The sequence below is a fragment of the Sapajus apella genome, unplaced genomic scaffold (genome assembly GCF_009761245.1).
Source record: "Sapajus apella isolate SASKATOON/1434 unplaced genomic scaffold, GSC_monkey_1.0 scaffold90, whole genome shotgun sequence".
NCBI lineage: Eukaryota > Metazoa > Chordata > Mammalia > Primates > Cebidae > Sapajus > Sapajus apella.
The window spans coordinates 6,666,525-6,684,848 of NW_022437030.1; the positions used below are offsets into that span (position 1 = coordinate 6,666,525).

Consider the following 18,324-nt stretch of genomic DNA (forward strand, 5'->3'; position numbering starts at 1 on the left):
TAGGTGGGACTTACAGGCATGGCATGCACCACTATGACCAGCTAATTTTTTAATTTTTTGCAGAGACAGGGTTTTGCTATGTTGCCCAGGCTGGTCTCAAACTCCTGGCTTCAAGCAATCCTCCCACCTTGGCCTCCCAAAGTGCTGGGATTATAGGTGTGAACCACCACACCTGCTTATGATATAATATTTTTGAACTTCACCAAAGGGAATTTGTACTGAAATAACTTGTTACAGAATTTTAATATATGTGAGAATATGTATACATAGCACATACACATATGTTGAACCACAGTTAAATCCATAAAGACTATTTAGCTATTTGATCTCCAAAGGTCTGAACTAATTATTAAAATTATACTTTGACGTTGCCTGCTTTTCTAGGATCGTGTGATGATCAATCGGTTGGACAGTATTTGTCAAACAGTCCTGAAAGGAAAGTGGCCTTCAGCTAGAAGAAGTTACGATGCGAATACAGTGGCTTCTTTCTATACCACAAAACTGCTGGACAGCCCTGGAGCAGCTACAGAATACAGCGAGCCAAGTGTACCCACTCCCCCGGGTGTCAGTGTTAAAGAAGAACATGATCAGTCAACACAGATGTCAAAGGTGAAGAAGCATGTACGAGAAAAGGAGTTTACAGTGAAAATCAAAGACGTATGTGTATTTTTATTGCCCTAGGGCCTGGTTGCGATTGCGGTGTGCAGCATGCTTTTCCTGCAAATGGCTGCCTGCTCTTACTCTTCCTTCCTTCACATACCTGTTTCTTGGTATTTGGATTGTTTTCTTTCTGATATCCAGGTTATTAAGCTTGAATATTCTACTAGAGCGATCATCATTAAATATGTTTCTCTCCTTATGCTTCTGAAAATAGTTCTAATCAAGATGCTTTCTTAAACAGTGTGACAATTTCTAACTGTTTTGATTCTTTTATATAGTATTTGAATGGTATGTCTGCACTTTCTGTCTTAAACATTTAGCATGCCCTGTTATCAGTAATGTTTCATTTTTTAATGATTTTTGAAGCTTAATTGATTAGTGTCTAAAACATAGGTAATGTCCTCCAAAATGTCATATGAATAATGTACATAGAGATATATGTCTAAAGTTGAAAATGTTACAATGTACTAGTCACATATAAAACCTTGTTTTGCTCAGAAAAATGTGTAGAGTACTTGTATTTTTTTCATTCAAGATAGAAAATTTGACGGTATTATAGAAATTGATTTAAAATGTTTTTATTTGATTGACGTATGAATGAGAAATTGACTTCTTTGATGTTTCAGGATTTTTACTTCATTTTTTTCTTAGTAAAAAGTTTCTCTTAATATCCTGCAATAAGGTTTTTTTTAATAGCTTCTGTCTTAATAATGGTATTTGTTTAACAGGAAGGTGGTTTGAAGTTGACATTTCAGAAGCAAGGGCTTGCTCAGAAGAGATCATTTGATGGTGAAGATGGTGCCCTGGGGCAGCAGCAATACCTCACTCGGCTTCGAGAGCTTCAAAGTGCATCAGAGACCAGCCTTGTCAATTTCCCAAAATCCATACCAGTATCAGGTGAATATGCAAGTAATAATTGTCTTATTATGAATATTTTCTTTTATTTTCAAATCTTCTTTTATAGGTATGTGAAATAAATATTTATTTTTCCTTTGTTGGAACCTCTTAAGCCTGTAAAGTAATCAATATAATTTTAAATTTTAATAAATATTTTTTGGAACTTTTAACATGACATTTTGAAGCCTTGAGTAGTTAGGTAGAAACATCATTTTGTCAAGTTGCTTCATACAGGTAAAATTTCCAACTGCATTTCAGTATCACAAATTAATGGTGATTGGTAGAAAAAGTTAGAAGTTTTAAAAAGACTTTAGAGATTGTACAGTCCAGGCATCTGTAGGATACAGGAGTTATTTATGACTAGTCCCTAAAAGATAATCATTCATCCTCATGGAATGCTTACAGAAACAAGGTCCCTTAAATAGCACTTTTTGTTATTGGGCAGCTCAAATTGTCAGAAAATTCTTCTATTTGGAAGTAAATTTTGCCTGCTATAGGATTTCCTCCATTATCGAAGTTCTGTCTAAAAGGCAATGCATAATTAACTTAATCCTGTGTCTACATGGTAAATGTTAGCATTTTGAAAGCAATTATGAGATCTCCCCTCCAAACTGTCTGTATTTCTTCTAATCTTTTGGCAATATGAATCAAGAGATATTTATCAAATACCTAATTGTTGCCATGTGCTGTGTACTCTGTAGGCATTGAAGAATACATTAGACATTGGTTTTTGTTTTTGTTTTATTTTGTTTCTGTAGAGACAGGGTCTCATTATGTTGCCTAGACTGATCCTAAACTCCTGACCTCAAACAGTCCTCCCACTTTGGCCTCCCAAAGCTCTGAGATTACAGGCATGAGCCACCATGCCCAGTCTGTTTTTGTTTTATCTTGGTACTTTATCTACGTTCCTCTAAAAGTATGATGTCAAGAATTCAGAATGAAAATTTAAAAAAAAAATGGAGAATGATACTCAATATCATCTGAGTCTTAATGTGTGGACCACAACATACCTAAAGTGCTAGTTGTCAATTCAAGCAGATGAGTTTGAATTTCCTTTATACCTTCCTTGTGCATAAAGCTAAAGACTGTACTTCAGTATTCTACTAAGTCTAGTTGCCAAGCAATACCTGAAAACTTTTGAAAACTCCTACTATGCATGTGCACAGTGTGGAATTACTACAGTTTGAAGAAATAACGCTGTATTATAAATGTTGTCTTGAATTGATCACTGTTTCCAAATGCTGCTATTACCACTTCTTAAATTATTTGTTAATTTAGCTTCATCAGCATCAGTTTGGTCTCTTGTGGATTCATTAACCATTCAATGTAAGTTTCCAATTACTAGACCTTTAGACATGTATGAATTGCAGTTCAAATATGAATCAGCCATGCTTCTATTACTGAGGAATAAATCCCCCAAATTATGTTTTACAATTACAGTTGCCCAAATTATGCCTTACAATTAACAATTTTGTTATTAAGGAGCCCTTTTTTTTTCACCAGAAAATAGAAACAAATGGGAAAGATAAACCGTGGGCTCTTTTGCCCAACCTAAGTGGAGCTTAATAATACCACTACTCTTACTATTTAAAACTCCACTATAAAGTCAGATTGATATTTCTACTATCTGAACATTTTATTGCTATTGCAGCTAAAGATTGTACAGCCTCTGCCTATAAATAATTCTTTGGTAAATAATATAGTTTTTAATAAACTCTTATTTACAGGCACATACCTGTAATCCCAGCATTTTGGGTGGCCAAGGTGGGTAGATCACCTTGAGGTCAGGAGTTCAAGACCAGCCTGACTAACATGGTGAAACCCCATCATCTCTACTAATTATAAAAAAAAATTAGCCAAGCATGGTGGTACATAGCTGTAATCTCAGCTACTCAGGAAGCTGAGGGAGGAGAATCACTTGAATCTAGGAGGCGGAGGTTGCAGTGAGCTAAGATCGGGCCATTGCACTCCAGCCTGGCAACAAGAGCAAAACTCTGTCTCAAAAAATAATAATAATAATAATATCAATAGTAATTGTGCCAAGGATGGTGGCTCACACCTGTAATCCCAGCACTTGAGGAGGCTGAGGCAGGAGGATTGCTTGAGTCCAGGAGCTCAAGACCACTCCTGGCATCATAGCAAGACCCATCTCTTAAAAAAAATTTTTTAGAAATTTGCTGGGTATGATGGTGTGCACCTGTAGTCCCAGCAACTTGGGAAGCTACAGTGAAAGGATCACTTGATCCCAGGAAGATTACTTGAGCCATGGTTGTACCACTGCACTCCTAGGTGACAGAGCAAGACCCTGTCTCAAAAAGAGAAAAAAAAAAAAAAAAAAAAAGTAATTATAACACAACTTTTGCAGCTATACAAAATATTTAAAATCTCAAGTATTCACACTAGAGTTATTTATTAACTAAGCATTTTATCTCATCCATCTTAATAATTGCAAATATGAAATCTGGATCTTTCTTCCTATGTGACTTTTGGGAAATCTGTTAACATTTTGAGCCTTACTTTTCTTGTTTGTGAAATGAAAGGTATGGGGATGCCAGAGGTGACATTGTTAGTCGGATTAAATAAAAGTGTATATAAAGTGGCCAATGAAGAGCTTGGCACACAATGGGATGCCAAACAGATGTTAAAATTAGGTACTAATAGATTTTAGAATTAGATGTTTAACAGATGCTATTATTACAAATTCTTCATTTTCCAAAGGCTGTGCCTTTTGTATTTTTGTGTAATTACCCCCTAGAAAGCTTTGAGTAAAGATACCAGATGTAATGTAATTTCATTAACAAAGGAGAGTAAAATAGCATAGATTATAAAAAGAGGACAAAACTGAAGAACTCATTCCAGAAACTACCTGAAATAGTGAATAGAGGATGGCAGAGCCAAACAACCTGACGTTGAATTCTGTCATTTACTGGCTATTGTGACATTGAGCAAGTGGCTTAATTTTTCCGTCTGATTTATAAAATGAGCTTAATAATGCCTCTATGTTTCTGTTTTGTTTTTGATGATTTGAGGTAGCATTTGTAAAGTTTAGTCCAGTTTCTGGCACTTAGTAGGCATTCAATACAAAGAAGCTATTTTTAAGATACTGTTAATTATATCTAAAATAAAGACAACACAGAGACAGGGTCTCACTATGTTGCCTAGGCTGGTCCTAAACTCCTGACCTCAAAGTTAAATCTTACATTTGGATTCTAGCGTAAATGAATTGCTATTGTTTATTAAAATCAGCCTCAGAAATAAGTCAGGGTAGTATATAATTAAAATGAAGAGCTAGTCAAATAGAATATGTTTGTAAATGTACACTTTGGTCGAAACCAGATGTTATTTGATAGATACTTATATTAATTACATCTTTTTTTATATATAGCACAAGGGTAGCACTAAAGGTAAAGTAAAAGAAATGTAGGACACTATCTCTTCCTTTTAGTTGCTTGGTAGACAGACCTGCACATTAAAATATTAGATAATACATTCAATATTTTGCTACACAGAACATTATAGTTAAAAAATGTTGGAAAAGAGGAAAGTCATTGCTTCTGGAAACTTAGCCAGAGTCCTGTGGAAGACATGGGATTCAACAGGATTTGATAAGAGAGGACAAATAAATAATTGTCTTCTAGAAAATAGGGCTCATAGAACAGGTGGAAGAAGGGCACGGAATAGCATGAAACAGATGCTCGATTCAGGAAGATGCTATGCTTTTGTGATAAGACTGACCTTGCTAGTGTGTAAATTCTTACTGGGACAGATGTGTAGATCAAATCTTGCTTAGGAAAGGTGAATCTAAGTTATAGAAAGCACCAAAACAGATCTCGGGCAAGGATCAGAGGTTGGGAATCATGTTGATACAAGGCAGTTCATTTATATTAGAATAGGAAGCTATGAGAAGTTCTTATGAAACAGAATGATACCATATGAAGTAAGTACCTTGTTGAAACAGATGGGAGTAAGGTTGTGACTTCTGCGAGGTTACACAGCTCGCCAGAGGGCAACACCTTATTCAGGAATACGCAGGGCTTGCTCAATAAATTATCCTTGAATTACTGAAAATGCATTTTTCGTTATAAACATGTAAACTTTTTTAAATAAGCATCTCACCTTTAATAATATGTCCTTTTATTTTAGTAAGAGGATTCAATTCAAATCAAGATTATGTACTTTTTTTTTTTTTGAGACGGAGTTTCGCTCTTGTTGCCCAGGCTGGAGTGCAATGGCGCGATCTCGGCTCACCGCAACCTCCGCCTCCTGGGTGCAGGCAATTCTCCTGCCTCAGCCTCCTGAGTAGCTGGGATTACAGGCATGCGCCACCATGCCCAGCTGATTTTTTGTATTTTTAGTAGAGACGGGGTTTCACCATGTTGACCAGGATGGTCTCTATCTCTTGACCTCGTGATCCACCCGCCTCGGCCTCCCAAAGTGCTGGGATTACAGGCGTGAGCCACCGCGCCTGGCCCAGATTATGTACTTTTTAAGGAAAAGTGTTTTATTCATCTTTGAACCATCATACTGCCTAGTACATAGCTACTTAATAAAATATCTATTAGAAAAAATGATGAATGCATGGAATTGTTTTATTCATACCCCTTAACAAACATTTTTATTGAGTGCCTACTGAAATGAGAGAGGTCAGTTTAATTTGGTGACTAAAGTTGCTGGTATCTTAAAGAAAATATCTTAAGTAGGTTGGAGCAGGAATAGACTATGGGAAATTGAGGAACTAGTTACTCATGAAAAAAAGAAGCACAAGAGAGATCAGTCTTTTAAAAGTTTTGAAGTTATAAAAAGGACAAAAGTGTTGTGTTTTGTTTTTTTTGAGATGAGATGGAGTCTCGTTCTGTCGCCCAGACTGAAGTGCAGTGGCGTGATCTCGACTTAAAACAACCTCTGTCTCCCGGTTCAAGCAATTCTTGTGCTTCAGCCTCCCAAGTAAAAAAGGTTTAGAAATTAGCAGAGTGTGGGTATTACAGGCACCCACCACCATGCCCAGCTAATTTTTGTATTTTTAGTAGAGATGGGGTTTTGCCATGTTGGCCAGGCTGTTCTCAAACTCATGACCTCAGGTGATCCGTCCACCTTGGGCTTCCAAAGTGCTGGGATTACAGGCGTGAGCCACATTGCCCAGCCAAAAGATTAACATTTGTTTGTTTGAGTTAGGCCATATTTTTAAGTTTAGAAAAATCTAATATAGAAAAAGATATTTGGCACAAAAAAAGCAGAGATAAATGATATATTTAAAAAAAAAAAAAAAAGCTCTTTGAAAGTATAGAAACTAATGGGTTCAAAGAAAGGGGAAAGGTATATCTTAGGAAAAAGTCATGCTTCTTTCTCTAAGGAAGGAAGAGAAGGTGTGTGAATATCGGGGGAAAATACAGAAAACAGGCCAAAATTCAAAGAGGCCTAGGTTGTAATTCAGGTTTTTAAATGAGAGGTGAGGATGTTATGTTTGGCCAAAAGTTTCTGCATTAAAGATGTATAAAATAAGAACTAACACTTGCATATATTTAGGAAAGGGATTACTTTCAATTTGTTTAAGAACTAAATTTGTATCACCATTTTGCATTTTTAATTCAATTAGGTACTTCCATTCAACCAACTCTTGGTGCCAATGGTGTGATATTAGACAACCAGCCTATAGTCAAAAAAAGGCGAGGAAGGAGGAAGAATGTAGAAGGTGTTGACATCCTCTTCTTTAACAGAAATAAACCACCTAATCATGTAAGTAAAGCACTACGTAAAAACTACTGATCCTTGAGTCCAAAACCTAGTAAATATACATATTGTTGTTTTGTGAATGTTTTATAGATTATTAATAAGGAAATTAAAAGTATGCCATATAGTTTTAGATGATATCTTAGTAGAATCTTAGCACTGTCCAAGAGTGATAAAAATTTTAAGTTTAAAAGATTTAGCAGAATTTTTAGCAACAACTTATTTTTTCTCTTCAAAAAGAATTGCTTTGTTGAACCAGTATTAGAATGATGAAGCATGGAAATAAAGATTCCACTTGGTGTTCTTTTACAGGTTACTTTAGGCTTAACCTCCTCACAGATTTCCACAGGGATAAATCCAGCACTATCCTATACTCAGCCTCAAGGAATTCCTGATAAAGAAAGTCCAGTTCCAGTTATTAATCTTAAAGATGGAACAAGACTTGCAGGAGATGATGCACCGAAGAGAAAGGATTTGGAAAAATGGCTTAAGGAACACCCAGGTTATGTGGAAGATTTGGGAGCTTTTATTCCTGTAGGTGATACCTTAAAAATCTTGTTATATTTTATTTCTATGAATTATCAGACCTATCATAATGAAGCATAAATTCTTATCCATTTATGCCAAATATGTGCTCTACCTAAGATCTAGGAAAATTAGCAGGAGAAAATAATTACCATCTTTCCATGATACAATACAATGTTATTTTCCATTTTCCCATTCTGCATTCAACAAGTATTTGATAATAAAAATCATTTCTTTTTTTTTTTTTTTTTTTTTTTGAGACGGAGTTTCACTCTTGTTACCCAGGCTGGAGTGCAATGGCGCGATCTCGGCTCACCGCAACCTCCGCCTCCTGGGTGCAGGCAATTCTCCTGCCTCAGCCTCCTGAGTAGCTGGGATTACAGGCACGCGCCACCATGCCCAGCTAATTTTTTGTAGTTTTAGTAGAGACGGGGTTTCACCATGTTGACCAGGATGGTCTCGATTTCTTGACCTCGTGATCCACCCGCCTCGGCCTCCCAAAGTGCTGGGATTACAGGCTTGAGCCACCGTGCCCGGCCAATAAAAATCATTTCTGATATAGAGTGCTATGTTACTTCCAATCATGGCCAGGCACAGTGGCTCACGCCTGTAATCCCAGCACTTTGGGAGGCCAACGTGGGAGGATCTCCTGAGGTCAGAAGTTCAAGACCAGCCTGGCCAATATGGTGAATCCTCGTCTTTATTTACCAAAAAAAAAAAAAGAAAAGAAAAAAAAAACTTCAATCACTTCTCACAAAAAAATTTTTTTTTTTAAATGTTTTTTTTGTTTTTTGAGACAGAGTCTCGCTCTTTTGCCAGGCTGGAGTACAGTGGCGCAATCTTGGCTCAGTGCAACCTCTGCCTCCCGGTTTCAAGCAGTTCTCCTGCCTCAGCCTCCCCAGTAGCTGGGACTACAGGCGCATGCCACCACGCCTGGCTAATTTTTGTATTTTTAGTAGAGACAGGGTTTCACCATGTTGGCCAGGATAATCTCGATCTCTTGATCTTGTCATCCGCCAGCCTCGGCCTCCCAAAGTGCTAGGGTTACAGGCGTGAGCCACTGCACTCGGCCAAGCAGTTTATTTTAAAATAATAATGATTATAATAAACATGTATTGAAACTTAAATATGTGCCTGCAGTTATGCTGACATACTTATGTACCCAACATGCATTACTTCATTTAACACAATACCTTTATTAGAATGCATTGTTACAATTGTTTTTTGTTTTTTTGAGACAAAGTTTCACTTTGTCACCCAGGCTGCAGTGCAGTGACACAGTCTCAGCTCACTTCAACCTCTGCCTCCTGGGTTCAAGCGATTCTCCCACCTCAGTCTCCTAAGTAGCTGGGACTACGGGTGCACACCACCATGCCCAGCTAATTTTTGTATTTTTAGTAGAGACAGGGTTTCACCATGTTGGCCAGGCTGGCCTTGAACTCCTGGCCTCAAGTGATCTGCCTGCAAAGTGCTAGGATTACAGGCATGAGCCACCACACCTGGCCTATAATTGTTTTATAAATGAAATTAAAACACTAATTTCATTTAAGTAAATAGTCCAAGACCGCATAGCAAATAAACTCTTAAATCTAGAGTCCACACTACTCCTCTTAAGCTCTTCATCAAACTATGAGTATAGCTTCAGTGTCTCTCCAGATGCACAATGAGTTTATGTTAATCAAAGATGAGGCTGGGCACAGTGGCTCATGCCCATAATCCCAGCACTTTGGGAGGCCAAAGTGGGCAGATCATTTGGGTTCAGGAGTTCAAGTCAGGTGGCCCCAGGCCACAACATCCAGCTAATTTTTTCAATTTTTATTTTAAAGACACAGGGTCTCACTGTCTTGCTCAGGCAGGTCTCAAACTCCTGGCTCAAGCAATCCTCCTGCGTCGGCCTCCAAAAGTGTTGAGATTACAGGTGTGAGCCACCACACCTGGCTGAATATTCCAATTCTAAAAATAATGACAATCCTTAGTCTAAACACTGTAACTTCTTAACATGTTGAAGATAACATTCGTTTATTCAGTTAACAAATTTTTCTGAGTGATAATGTGCTACTTATTATTTTAAGAGATTGAGGATACAACAGTAAACAATATAAGTTTTTGCCCTCATACCTTTACTCTAGACTCTGAAGGATTCTCATACCTTTCTCTTATCACTGCAAAAGGGTCTATATTAACTTTTTTAATTTGTATATCCATTTATTATTTTACCTGCAAATAAATATTTTATCATAATGTTTTATATTACTTTATTGTAAAGATCTTAGAAACATGTTTTTAAGGGCAGCATTTGTTCCTCTAAAGAATGTAAGATGTAATTTGTCTGCTTTCCCAAGGAAAAGCATTTTCCTATGTAAAAATCATTTTCCATTAATGACTTCTTGGATCTCACACTCAACTGTAGTATTTCTATAGCTAAATAATTAAAACATGGTGGAGAGTATACTGTAATAAAGGTATGTATAAAGTCTTATGGAAATGATGTAAGAAAAATCAACTAATAACTTAAAAATAATTTTTATTTTTACAAAACAAAAATTCAAAAAGTTAACTCTGCCTAGGCAGTGTAAAGTTTCTCAGGAAAGATAAAGAAAATAGAGCTGACATTCGTCTGAGGGATAAAAAAAGAGTAAGTTGGCATTGACCTGGTTAACAAAAGAAGAGGATGTCCTAGGCAACATAGAGTTATTAAGAAAATGGCCAGGTGCAATGGCTCACGCTTGTAATCCTAGCATTTTGGGAGGCTGAGGCAGGCAGACACTTGAAGTCAGGAGTTCAAGATCAACCTGGCCAACATGGTGAAATCTAAAAATAGAAAATTAGCTGGGTGTGGTGTCAGGTGCTTGTAGTCCCAGCTACTCAGAAGGCTGAGGCAGGAGAATTGTTTGAACCCAGGAGGCAAAGTACCGTGAGCCAAGATCATGCCACTGCCTTCCAGACTGGACGACAGAGCAAGACTCTGTCTCAAAAAGAAAGAAAGAAAGAAAGAAAGAAAAGATATGACCGTAAGGCATTTATAAAACAGTGACTAGTCTAATATTCCAGAGTATGTGGAGGAGTGAATGGGGTAATAGTAAGTAAACAATGAACAGAAGAGGTGAATTTAATAGGTTCAGGCCTTGATGGGACTGGTATGCTAAGCTGAAGAGTTTGAGTGTTGGTTTCCTGAAAATATTTTTAATTGGCTGGAAATACATGCAAACATTAAGACCTGTTTTGTTACATGCTAGTTCTGTAAAGAACTAGCATGATTTGATGGGATGAGTTTTTATTTTTATTGCTAGATGTTTGTTTGTTTTGAGACAGGGCCTCACTTTGTTGCTCAGGCTGGAGTGCAGTGGCATGATCATGGCTCATTGCAGCCTCTACCTCCCAGGCCCAAGCAGTCCTCCTACCTCAGCCCCCACAAATACCTGGGACTACAGGCATATACCACCATGGCCAGCTAATTTTTTAATTTTTTGTGGAGATAGGGTCTCACTATGTTGCCCAGGCTTAACTTTTTTAAAGTATAATTTGAAGAAAAGATAGATGTGATACTTTTTATTAAAATGCTTAAAGTTTGGCCAGTCACAGTGTCTTACATTTGTAATCCCAGCGCTTTGGGAGGCCAAGGAGGGAGGATAGCTTGAGCCCAGGAGTTCAAGATCAGCCTAGGAATGTGGCAAAACGTTCATCTCTACAAAAAATTAAAAAAAAAAAAAAAATTAGCCAGGCATGGTGGTCCCAGCTACTCAAGAGGCTGAGGTGGGAGGATCACTTGGACCTGAGATGTCAAAGCTACAGCGAGCTGTGATCACACCACTATTCTCCAGCCTGAGCAACAGAGCAAGACCCTGCTTCAAAAAAAATAAAGTAAAATTAAAGTTAGATACTTTAAAAATGTAAATAACCAAAAGATAAATGTTGTTAAATTACATGGATCAGCTCTTTTTAATATCTTGAATTATTTTGCACAGTTAAAGATTTTAAAGATATGTCTGTGTCTTTTAGAGAATGCAGCTTCATGAGGGAAGGCCCAAACAAAAAAGACATCGTTGCAGAAACCCCAATAAATTAGATGTGAATAGTCTCACTGGAGAAGAACGTGTTCAACTGATTAACAGAAGAAATGCTAGAAAGGTATTTTAATGTTTTTTTTTTAATTGTTTGTATTGATTCAATATTTAAGGGGTCTCCAGAACACTATTTGATTATGCAGTAGTATTTTCTAACAGACCTGGAAATGAGTTGAATTTATCAGATTTCTGGGGGAAAACATGAGTATGATTTTATGCAGTCTAATTTCAAATCTCACTTCATAAGCTAAGCTATTACATGAAATAAACAAGTCATTTAACACATCTGTGCCTAAGCAGTGCCATTGCATATGATTGTACACTTACACAAGGGCAGTACATCAAAGACAGTCATTCTCAACAGGGATAATTTCACCTCTCGAGGAGTATTTGGCAGTGGCTGGAGACATCGTCGGTAGCCACAGGAAGAGAAAACTACTGGCATCTAGTGGGTAGAGGCCAGAGATGCTGCTAAACCTCCTGCAGAACATAGGACAACCTCCACAATATCAAGTCATAATGTCTACACTGCAAAGGCTGAGAAACTCTGATATAAGGGGACAGCATTCACATTATAGCCATTAAATATTTATATATTTATCACTGCAGTTTTCTGTCAGATGACCTTAAAATATCTTTTTCTATTAAAATCAGCATGTACATAATTTCCGATTGATGAAAATAGAATGTCTTAAACAAAGGTACCTTGTAGACTAATGCCACTTTTGTGGCCTATCTTTTACTGAATGATGAATGATAGAGTGGAGGTTTTTCAGAAATAGACTTACATAGATTTCTTCTTTTATGTTTGGATTAATATGTTTCTCTTTTACCTCACAAAACAAACAATAGAAACTTGTGACACTGTTTTGTATATGTATAGCTTTGACACACTGTTTTTTATTCTGATGAGCAAGCCCACAAACTAAATAGGAAAGAAAAAATGTGATGGGTAAGAACATCACATTTCTCATTGCATTATTTTTCTCCCACACTAAATTATCTTACATAGGCCTGGTTCTGATTTGCTCTCTGTTAAATGCACTCACTGCTAGGACAAAAATACCTAAAAGCACTTGAATTTCTCATAAGAAATATTGGAATTAGAAGAAAACTATTTTAAAATAACAGTCTTAATATTGTTGGGTGCACCAACTATTTAATGTTAATTTTTCCCACAATTTTGTACAGATAGCTTATTTAGCTTTTGTTAGCAATTTAAAGTGATAGCATAGATGTCTTAAGGAAAGAACAATGTGACATTTCAGTATCATTTTACTTAATTTTGTGCTTGTGTCGATTTTGTTACAAATCCTTCTACTTCATCTTATACCAGAAATTCACATTACTAAAATTATGAATGAATTGGTCTTAGTCAATTTTAAGGAAATGAAACAATTTGTTAGGTTTGATATTAAACATTCTAAATTTTATTTTTAATTCTTGTAACTTCATGAGAGGTTTGTTCATGTTCTTTAATTTGTAGAATTCCTAATTGTCTTGAGTCTCTTGGGTACAGGCTTAAGGATTGATGAGTTATTAAGGAAAAGAATCTACCTGCTAAATCCCCATAAACCCCCAAGAGGGCCTCCATTTTCAATAGAAGCTTAATGAAGGAAATAAAAAGAGAAGACAACAGAATTACAGAGACTAAGTAAATATACTTATTTCCTTAAATATATTTATTTAAATATACTTCTTTAAATATATTATCTAAATAAATATAAGGAGCTGGGGATGTGGGGGTGCACGCCTGTAGTCCCAACTACTCAGGAAGCTCAGGAGGGATGATCACTTGAGCCCAGGAGTTCAAGGCTGCAGTGAACTATGCGTTCTAGCCTGGGCGACAGGGTGAGACCATTAAAAAAAGTAAGTGAGTGAGTGAATCTCTTTAAAAAAAAAAAAATACAAGAAATACCATATAAGAATACTTATGCTGGGCGCAGTGGTTCAGGCCTGTAATTCCAGCACTTCAGGAGGCCAAGGCGGGCAGATCACCTGAGGTCCGCAGTTCAAGACCAGCCTGGTCCAACATCCTGAAACCCTATCTCTACTAAAAATACAAAAATTAGCCAGGCATGGTGGTGGGCACCTATAAACCCAGCTACTCAACAGAATCACTTGAACTTGGGAGGTGAAGGTTGCAACAAGCTGAGATCATACCACTGTACTCCAGCCTGGACGACAGAGTGAGACTCTGTCTCAAAAAAAAAAAAAAAGAATACTTATAGGTAATATAACTAAATATATTAAACCCTGTCTGTATCCTATCAAGATGTAGTATTTAATCATTTAATGAGGTATATAAAAAGAAATTACTCAAGAAATATCTTTAGTCTCCAAAGGGACATTAAACTGGTAGGTATAAATCATTTGTGCAAATGTAATATTTTTCATTTAAATTTCAAAATGTTATCTTGTCTCAATGTCATACTATTACATTTTTTCCAAATTATTTACTTATGATTGGTTAATTATATCATACTTCACATATGAAAGATATGTATAATTTCATACTTTTAGGATGTCAATATACATAATAGATAACAGTATTGGTTTTTGAGACCTAGGTTTGTATCCTGACTCTAACATGTACTAGCTAACTTTCAGCAAATTATATAAATTCTCTGAGGCTCAGTTCCTTCATTTGAAAAACAGAAATAATACTAGCTCAAAAGGATGTAGTGAGAACTAAAATAAATTATACATTTAAAGTCCTTAGCACAATACTTAGCATATAATAACTTATATTTATTATGTGACAGGCATTATGCTAAGGCACTTGAATTGTCTCATTTTATCTTTATAAAACCCTATGAGGGAAGTATTATTGTTATCCCCATTTTACAGATCAGAAAATTGAGGCTGAAAGAGATTTACTGATTTGCTTGAGCACATAGCTGGTAAGTCTGACTCCAGAGGGTGTACTTTTAACTAGGTTATCCTGCCTGTCCAGCATAGTAAGTGCACAGTAAATGGTAGTTACTCATTTTACTATTCTAGTTATTCTACTTAAAACATTTAAAATTTACGTTATCACATTTTGTATGTTACATCAATATAGTCCATATGGGTCATCTTGGTCCTTTTTAATATAATCATAAACATTATCTAAGGTGGTTCAAAAAATATGTATTTTAAGGAAATAAACTATGTAGAACACAAAATAAAAGTAAACAAGAGTTTTCTATGTAATAATGGTTCAGCATTTAACAATCTGTTTCTCATTTACAGGTTGGAGGTGCTTTTGCTCCCCCTTTGAAAGATTTATGTAGGTTCCTAAAAGAAAATTCAGAATATGGAGTAGCTCCTGAATGGGGAGATGTTGTTAAGCAATCTGTAAGTATTTTACGAATACTAACTCATACATTATTTTTAAATTGGATGCCATTCAATTATATCTTAGATTAATTATAATTAATAAAATATTCCATGAATTTGTGACAGCATTTTTTAGTTCACAATTTTTATTTTCCAGTACATGTTGCAAATTTCTCAGATGCTTGTCAGGTTAGAAGGGAAAATCAATAAATACTGATTTGTTTTTATATTAACCTCTAAGATACCATTTGAATGATGCCACAAAGAAAAATCAGATATATGAGCAAATACGTAACTATATAAGGATATTCATCATGGTATACTAGTTAAAAAAAAAAAATGAGAAACTAATAGTTCATTAAGATATTGGAAAACTATGCAATTTTTTTTTTTTTTTTGAGACAAGGTCTCTCTTTCTCTCTCTGTTGCCCAGGCTAGAGTGCAGTGGTGCAACCTTGGCTCACTGCAACCTTCACCTCCTGGGTTCAAGTGATTCTCGTGCCTCAGCCTCCTGAGTAACTGGGACAACAGGCGCCATCAAGACACCAGCTAATTTTTGTATTTTTAGTAGAGATGGTATTTTACTATTTTGGCCAGGCTGGTCTTGAACTCCTGGCCTCAAGTGATCTGCCCACCTCAGCCTCCCAAAGTGCTAGGATTACAGGCCTGAGCCACCACTCCCAGCCTATGCAACTATTTTAAAAATTATATCTTAGGCCGAGCACAGCAGCTCACACCTGTAATCCCAGCACTTTGGGAGGCCAAGGCAAGTGGGTCACCTGAGGTCAGGAGTTCGAGACCAGCTGGCCAACACAGAGAAACCCCATCTGTACTAAAAATACAAAAATTAGCCAGGCATGGTGGTATGCATTTGTAGTCCCAGCTATTCAGGAGGCTGAGGCAGGAGAATCACTTGGACCCAGGAGGCAAAGGTTGCAGTGAGCCAAGATCACACCACTGCATTCTAGCCTAGGGAACAGAGCAAGACTCCATCTCAAAAAATCATAATAATGTATACATTATTATTTTTATTCTTCTAAAATATATATATATGAGGGAGAGATATCTCTTAGAAGAACATCTAAAGGGAGAAAAAGTGCACGGTATATTAAAAGCAGTCGTATTTAAGCTCTTGGTATAGTAAAGCCTACTCATGTGGTAATGGTGAATAATTAATAGATATTATTCTTACAGGTGTCCAAATGGAAAGGGCAGACTATAATACTAAGTTCTTGTGGGCCAGACACAGTGGCTCTCACCTGTAATCCCAGCACTCTGGGAGGCCGAGGCGGGTAGATCACAATGTCAAGAGATCGAGACAATCCTGGCCAACATGGTGAAACCCCATCTCTACTAAAAATACAAAAATTAGCTGGGTGTGGTGATGCACCACTGTAGTCCCAGCTACCCAGGAGGCTGAGACAGGAGAATCACTTAAAACCAGGAAGCGAAAGTTGCCGTGACCCAAGATCATGCCACTGCACTCCAGCCTGGCAACAGAGCCAGACTCCGTCTCAAAAAAAAAAAAAAACCACACACCTAAGTTTGGTGTGATTCTATTTTTCTTGTTTGTTTATTTCAGAAAGGGAGGTGGGGGGAATTATAGAATGTGTACAATTGCACAAGGAAAAAAATAGAACACATACTGAAATGTTAGCAGTGGTTATCTCTGAATCATGAGATGAAGGATGATTTTGTTTCGTTTTTTTCGTTGGGTCTTCTACCGTGAACCCTGAAGCCTTTATTAAAGAGAAAAAAAATAGGTTGATTCAATTCAGAACAAAATTAAACAGTAGTCAAATGAGTCTTTTCTTAAACCACTATCTAGAACTGCACTGTCACAAAAACTAGCCCCTCAGTAGCCACAAATAAGCACATGTGGCTGTTGAGCACTGGAAACGTGGCTAGTCTGAATTAATGTGTTATTAAGTGTAAAATACACAGTGGTTTTGGATTTTGAAGACTTTGTTGGAAAAAAGGAATGTAAAATATCTCAATTTTTATAGATTACATATTAAAGTAACAATATTTTGATTATGTTCTATTAAATAGACTATACTACTAAAATTAATGTCACCTATTTCTATTTTACCTATTTTAAATGTTGCTGCTAATAAAATTTTAAATGACATATGTGGCTTACATTATATTTCTATTAGACAGTACTGGTCCGGGGATTCTAAACTCCTAAAACTTCTAAGAGTTCTGAGACCCAGAAAATCATGGGAGAATCACGTGAAAGTAGCACAGATTGTTCTCTATTGTCCTGGGCTTTATAGTTCCCAATCTGCAAGTGCTACTGCAGGTGATCTTACCCCACTTTGCCACTTTGAATATCTTTTTGAGCATAGCTCTATCTCCTTTATTCCCAAAGTGATGGTAAAATTATTTATATGAAGCATCTCATTTTAACCTTAACCTTTCACTTCCTCTATTCTTTCTTTATTGTTCTTCCCAATTAGAAGGGAGCCATGGGCCAGGTCTGGTGGCTTACGCCTCTAATCCCAGCACTTTGGGAGGCCGAGGCGGGCAGATCATGAGATCAAGAGATCGAGACCATCCTGGCCAACATGGTGAAACCCCCAGTGTCTGCTAAAAATGCAAAAATTAGCTGGGTGTGGTGGTGTGTGCCTGTAGTCCCAGCTCCTTGGGAGGCTGAGGCAGGAGAATCGCTTGAACCCAGGAGGCAGAGGTTGCAATGAGCTGAGATTGTGCCACTGCACTCCAGCCTGGTGACCGAGCAAGAATTCCCCTCTTTTTAAAAAAAAAAAAAAAAAAAAAGGGTTCCACTTCTTCGGTCTTCTAGAACAAGTGATTATGTGAAACATGTAAGGGTTATGGAAGTACTCAAGAAGAAATTTCTTTGGACCTTAAGTTTTCTAGAATTATACTACAATCTTATGTTTTACAGTATGAAAGAAGGCTTTAAAGGCCTCTGAGTCACTTATTCTGTAATAAAATGAAAACTAGAAGAGCTTTTTGAAGCTACCTCTTATAATAAAATTAGGTTATCTCTATTGTAATTGATTATTTAATATCAATACAGAATAAATTTACAAATAATTACCTATTTTTCTTTTTTCTTTTTTGGGAAAGAGTTTCACTGTTATTACCCAGGCTGGAGTGCAAT

General features: G+C 36.7%; 1 protein-coding gene across 10 annotated transcripts in view; it reads left to right on the forward strand.

The window, feature by feature from the left end:
* Positions 1-18,324, forward strand: part of CHD9 (chromodomain helicase DNA binding protein 9) — a 265,800-nt gene that overhangs the window by 243,658 nt on the left and 3,818 nt on the right. For 6 of the 10 annotated variants that reach the window (XM_032255720.1, XM_032255722.1, XM_032255721.1 and 3 more), the window contains 6 exons: positions 385-657; positions 1,389-1,557; positions 7,151-7,290; positions 7,597-7,818; positions 11,809-11,937; positions 15,108-15,212. In XM_032255720.1, the coding sequence (XP_032111611.1) occupies positions 385-657; positions 1,389-1,557; positions 7,151-7,290; positions 7,597-7,818; positions 11,809-11,937; positions 15,108-15,212 (1,038 nt within the window). Of the gene's footprint in view, positions 1-384; positions 658-1,388; positions 1,558-7,150; positions 7,291-7,596; positions 7,819-11,808; positions 11,938-13,392; positions 13,528-15,107; positions 15,213-18,324 lie in introns of those variants that run through there. The other 4 variants (XM_032255723.1, XM_032255725.1, XM_032255728.1 and 1 more) reach the window with 2 other exon arrangements.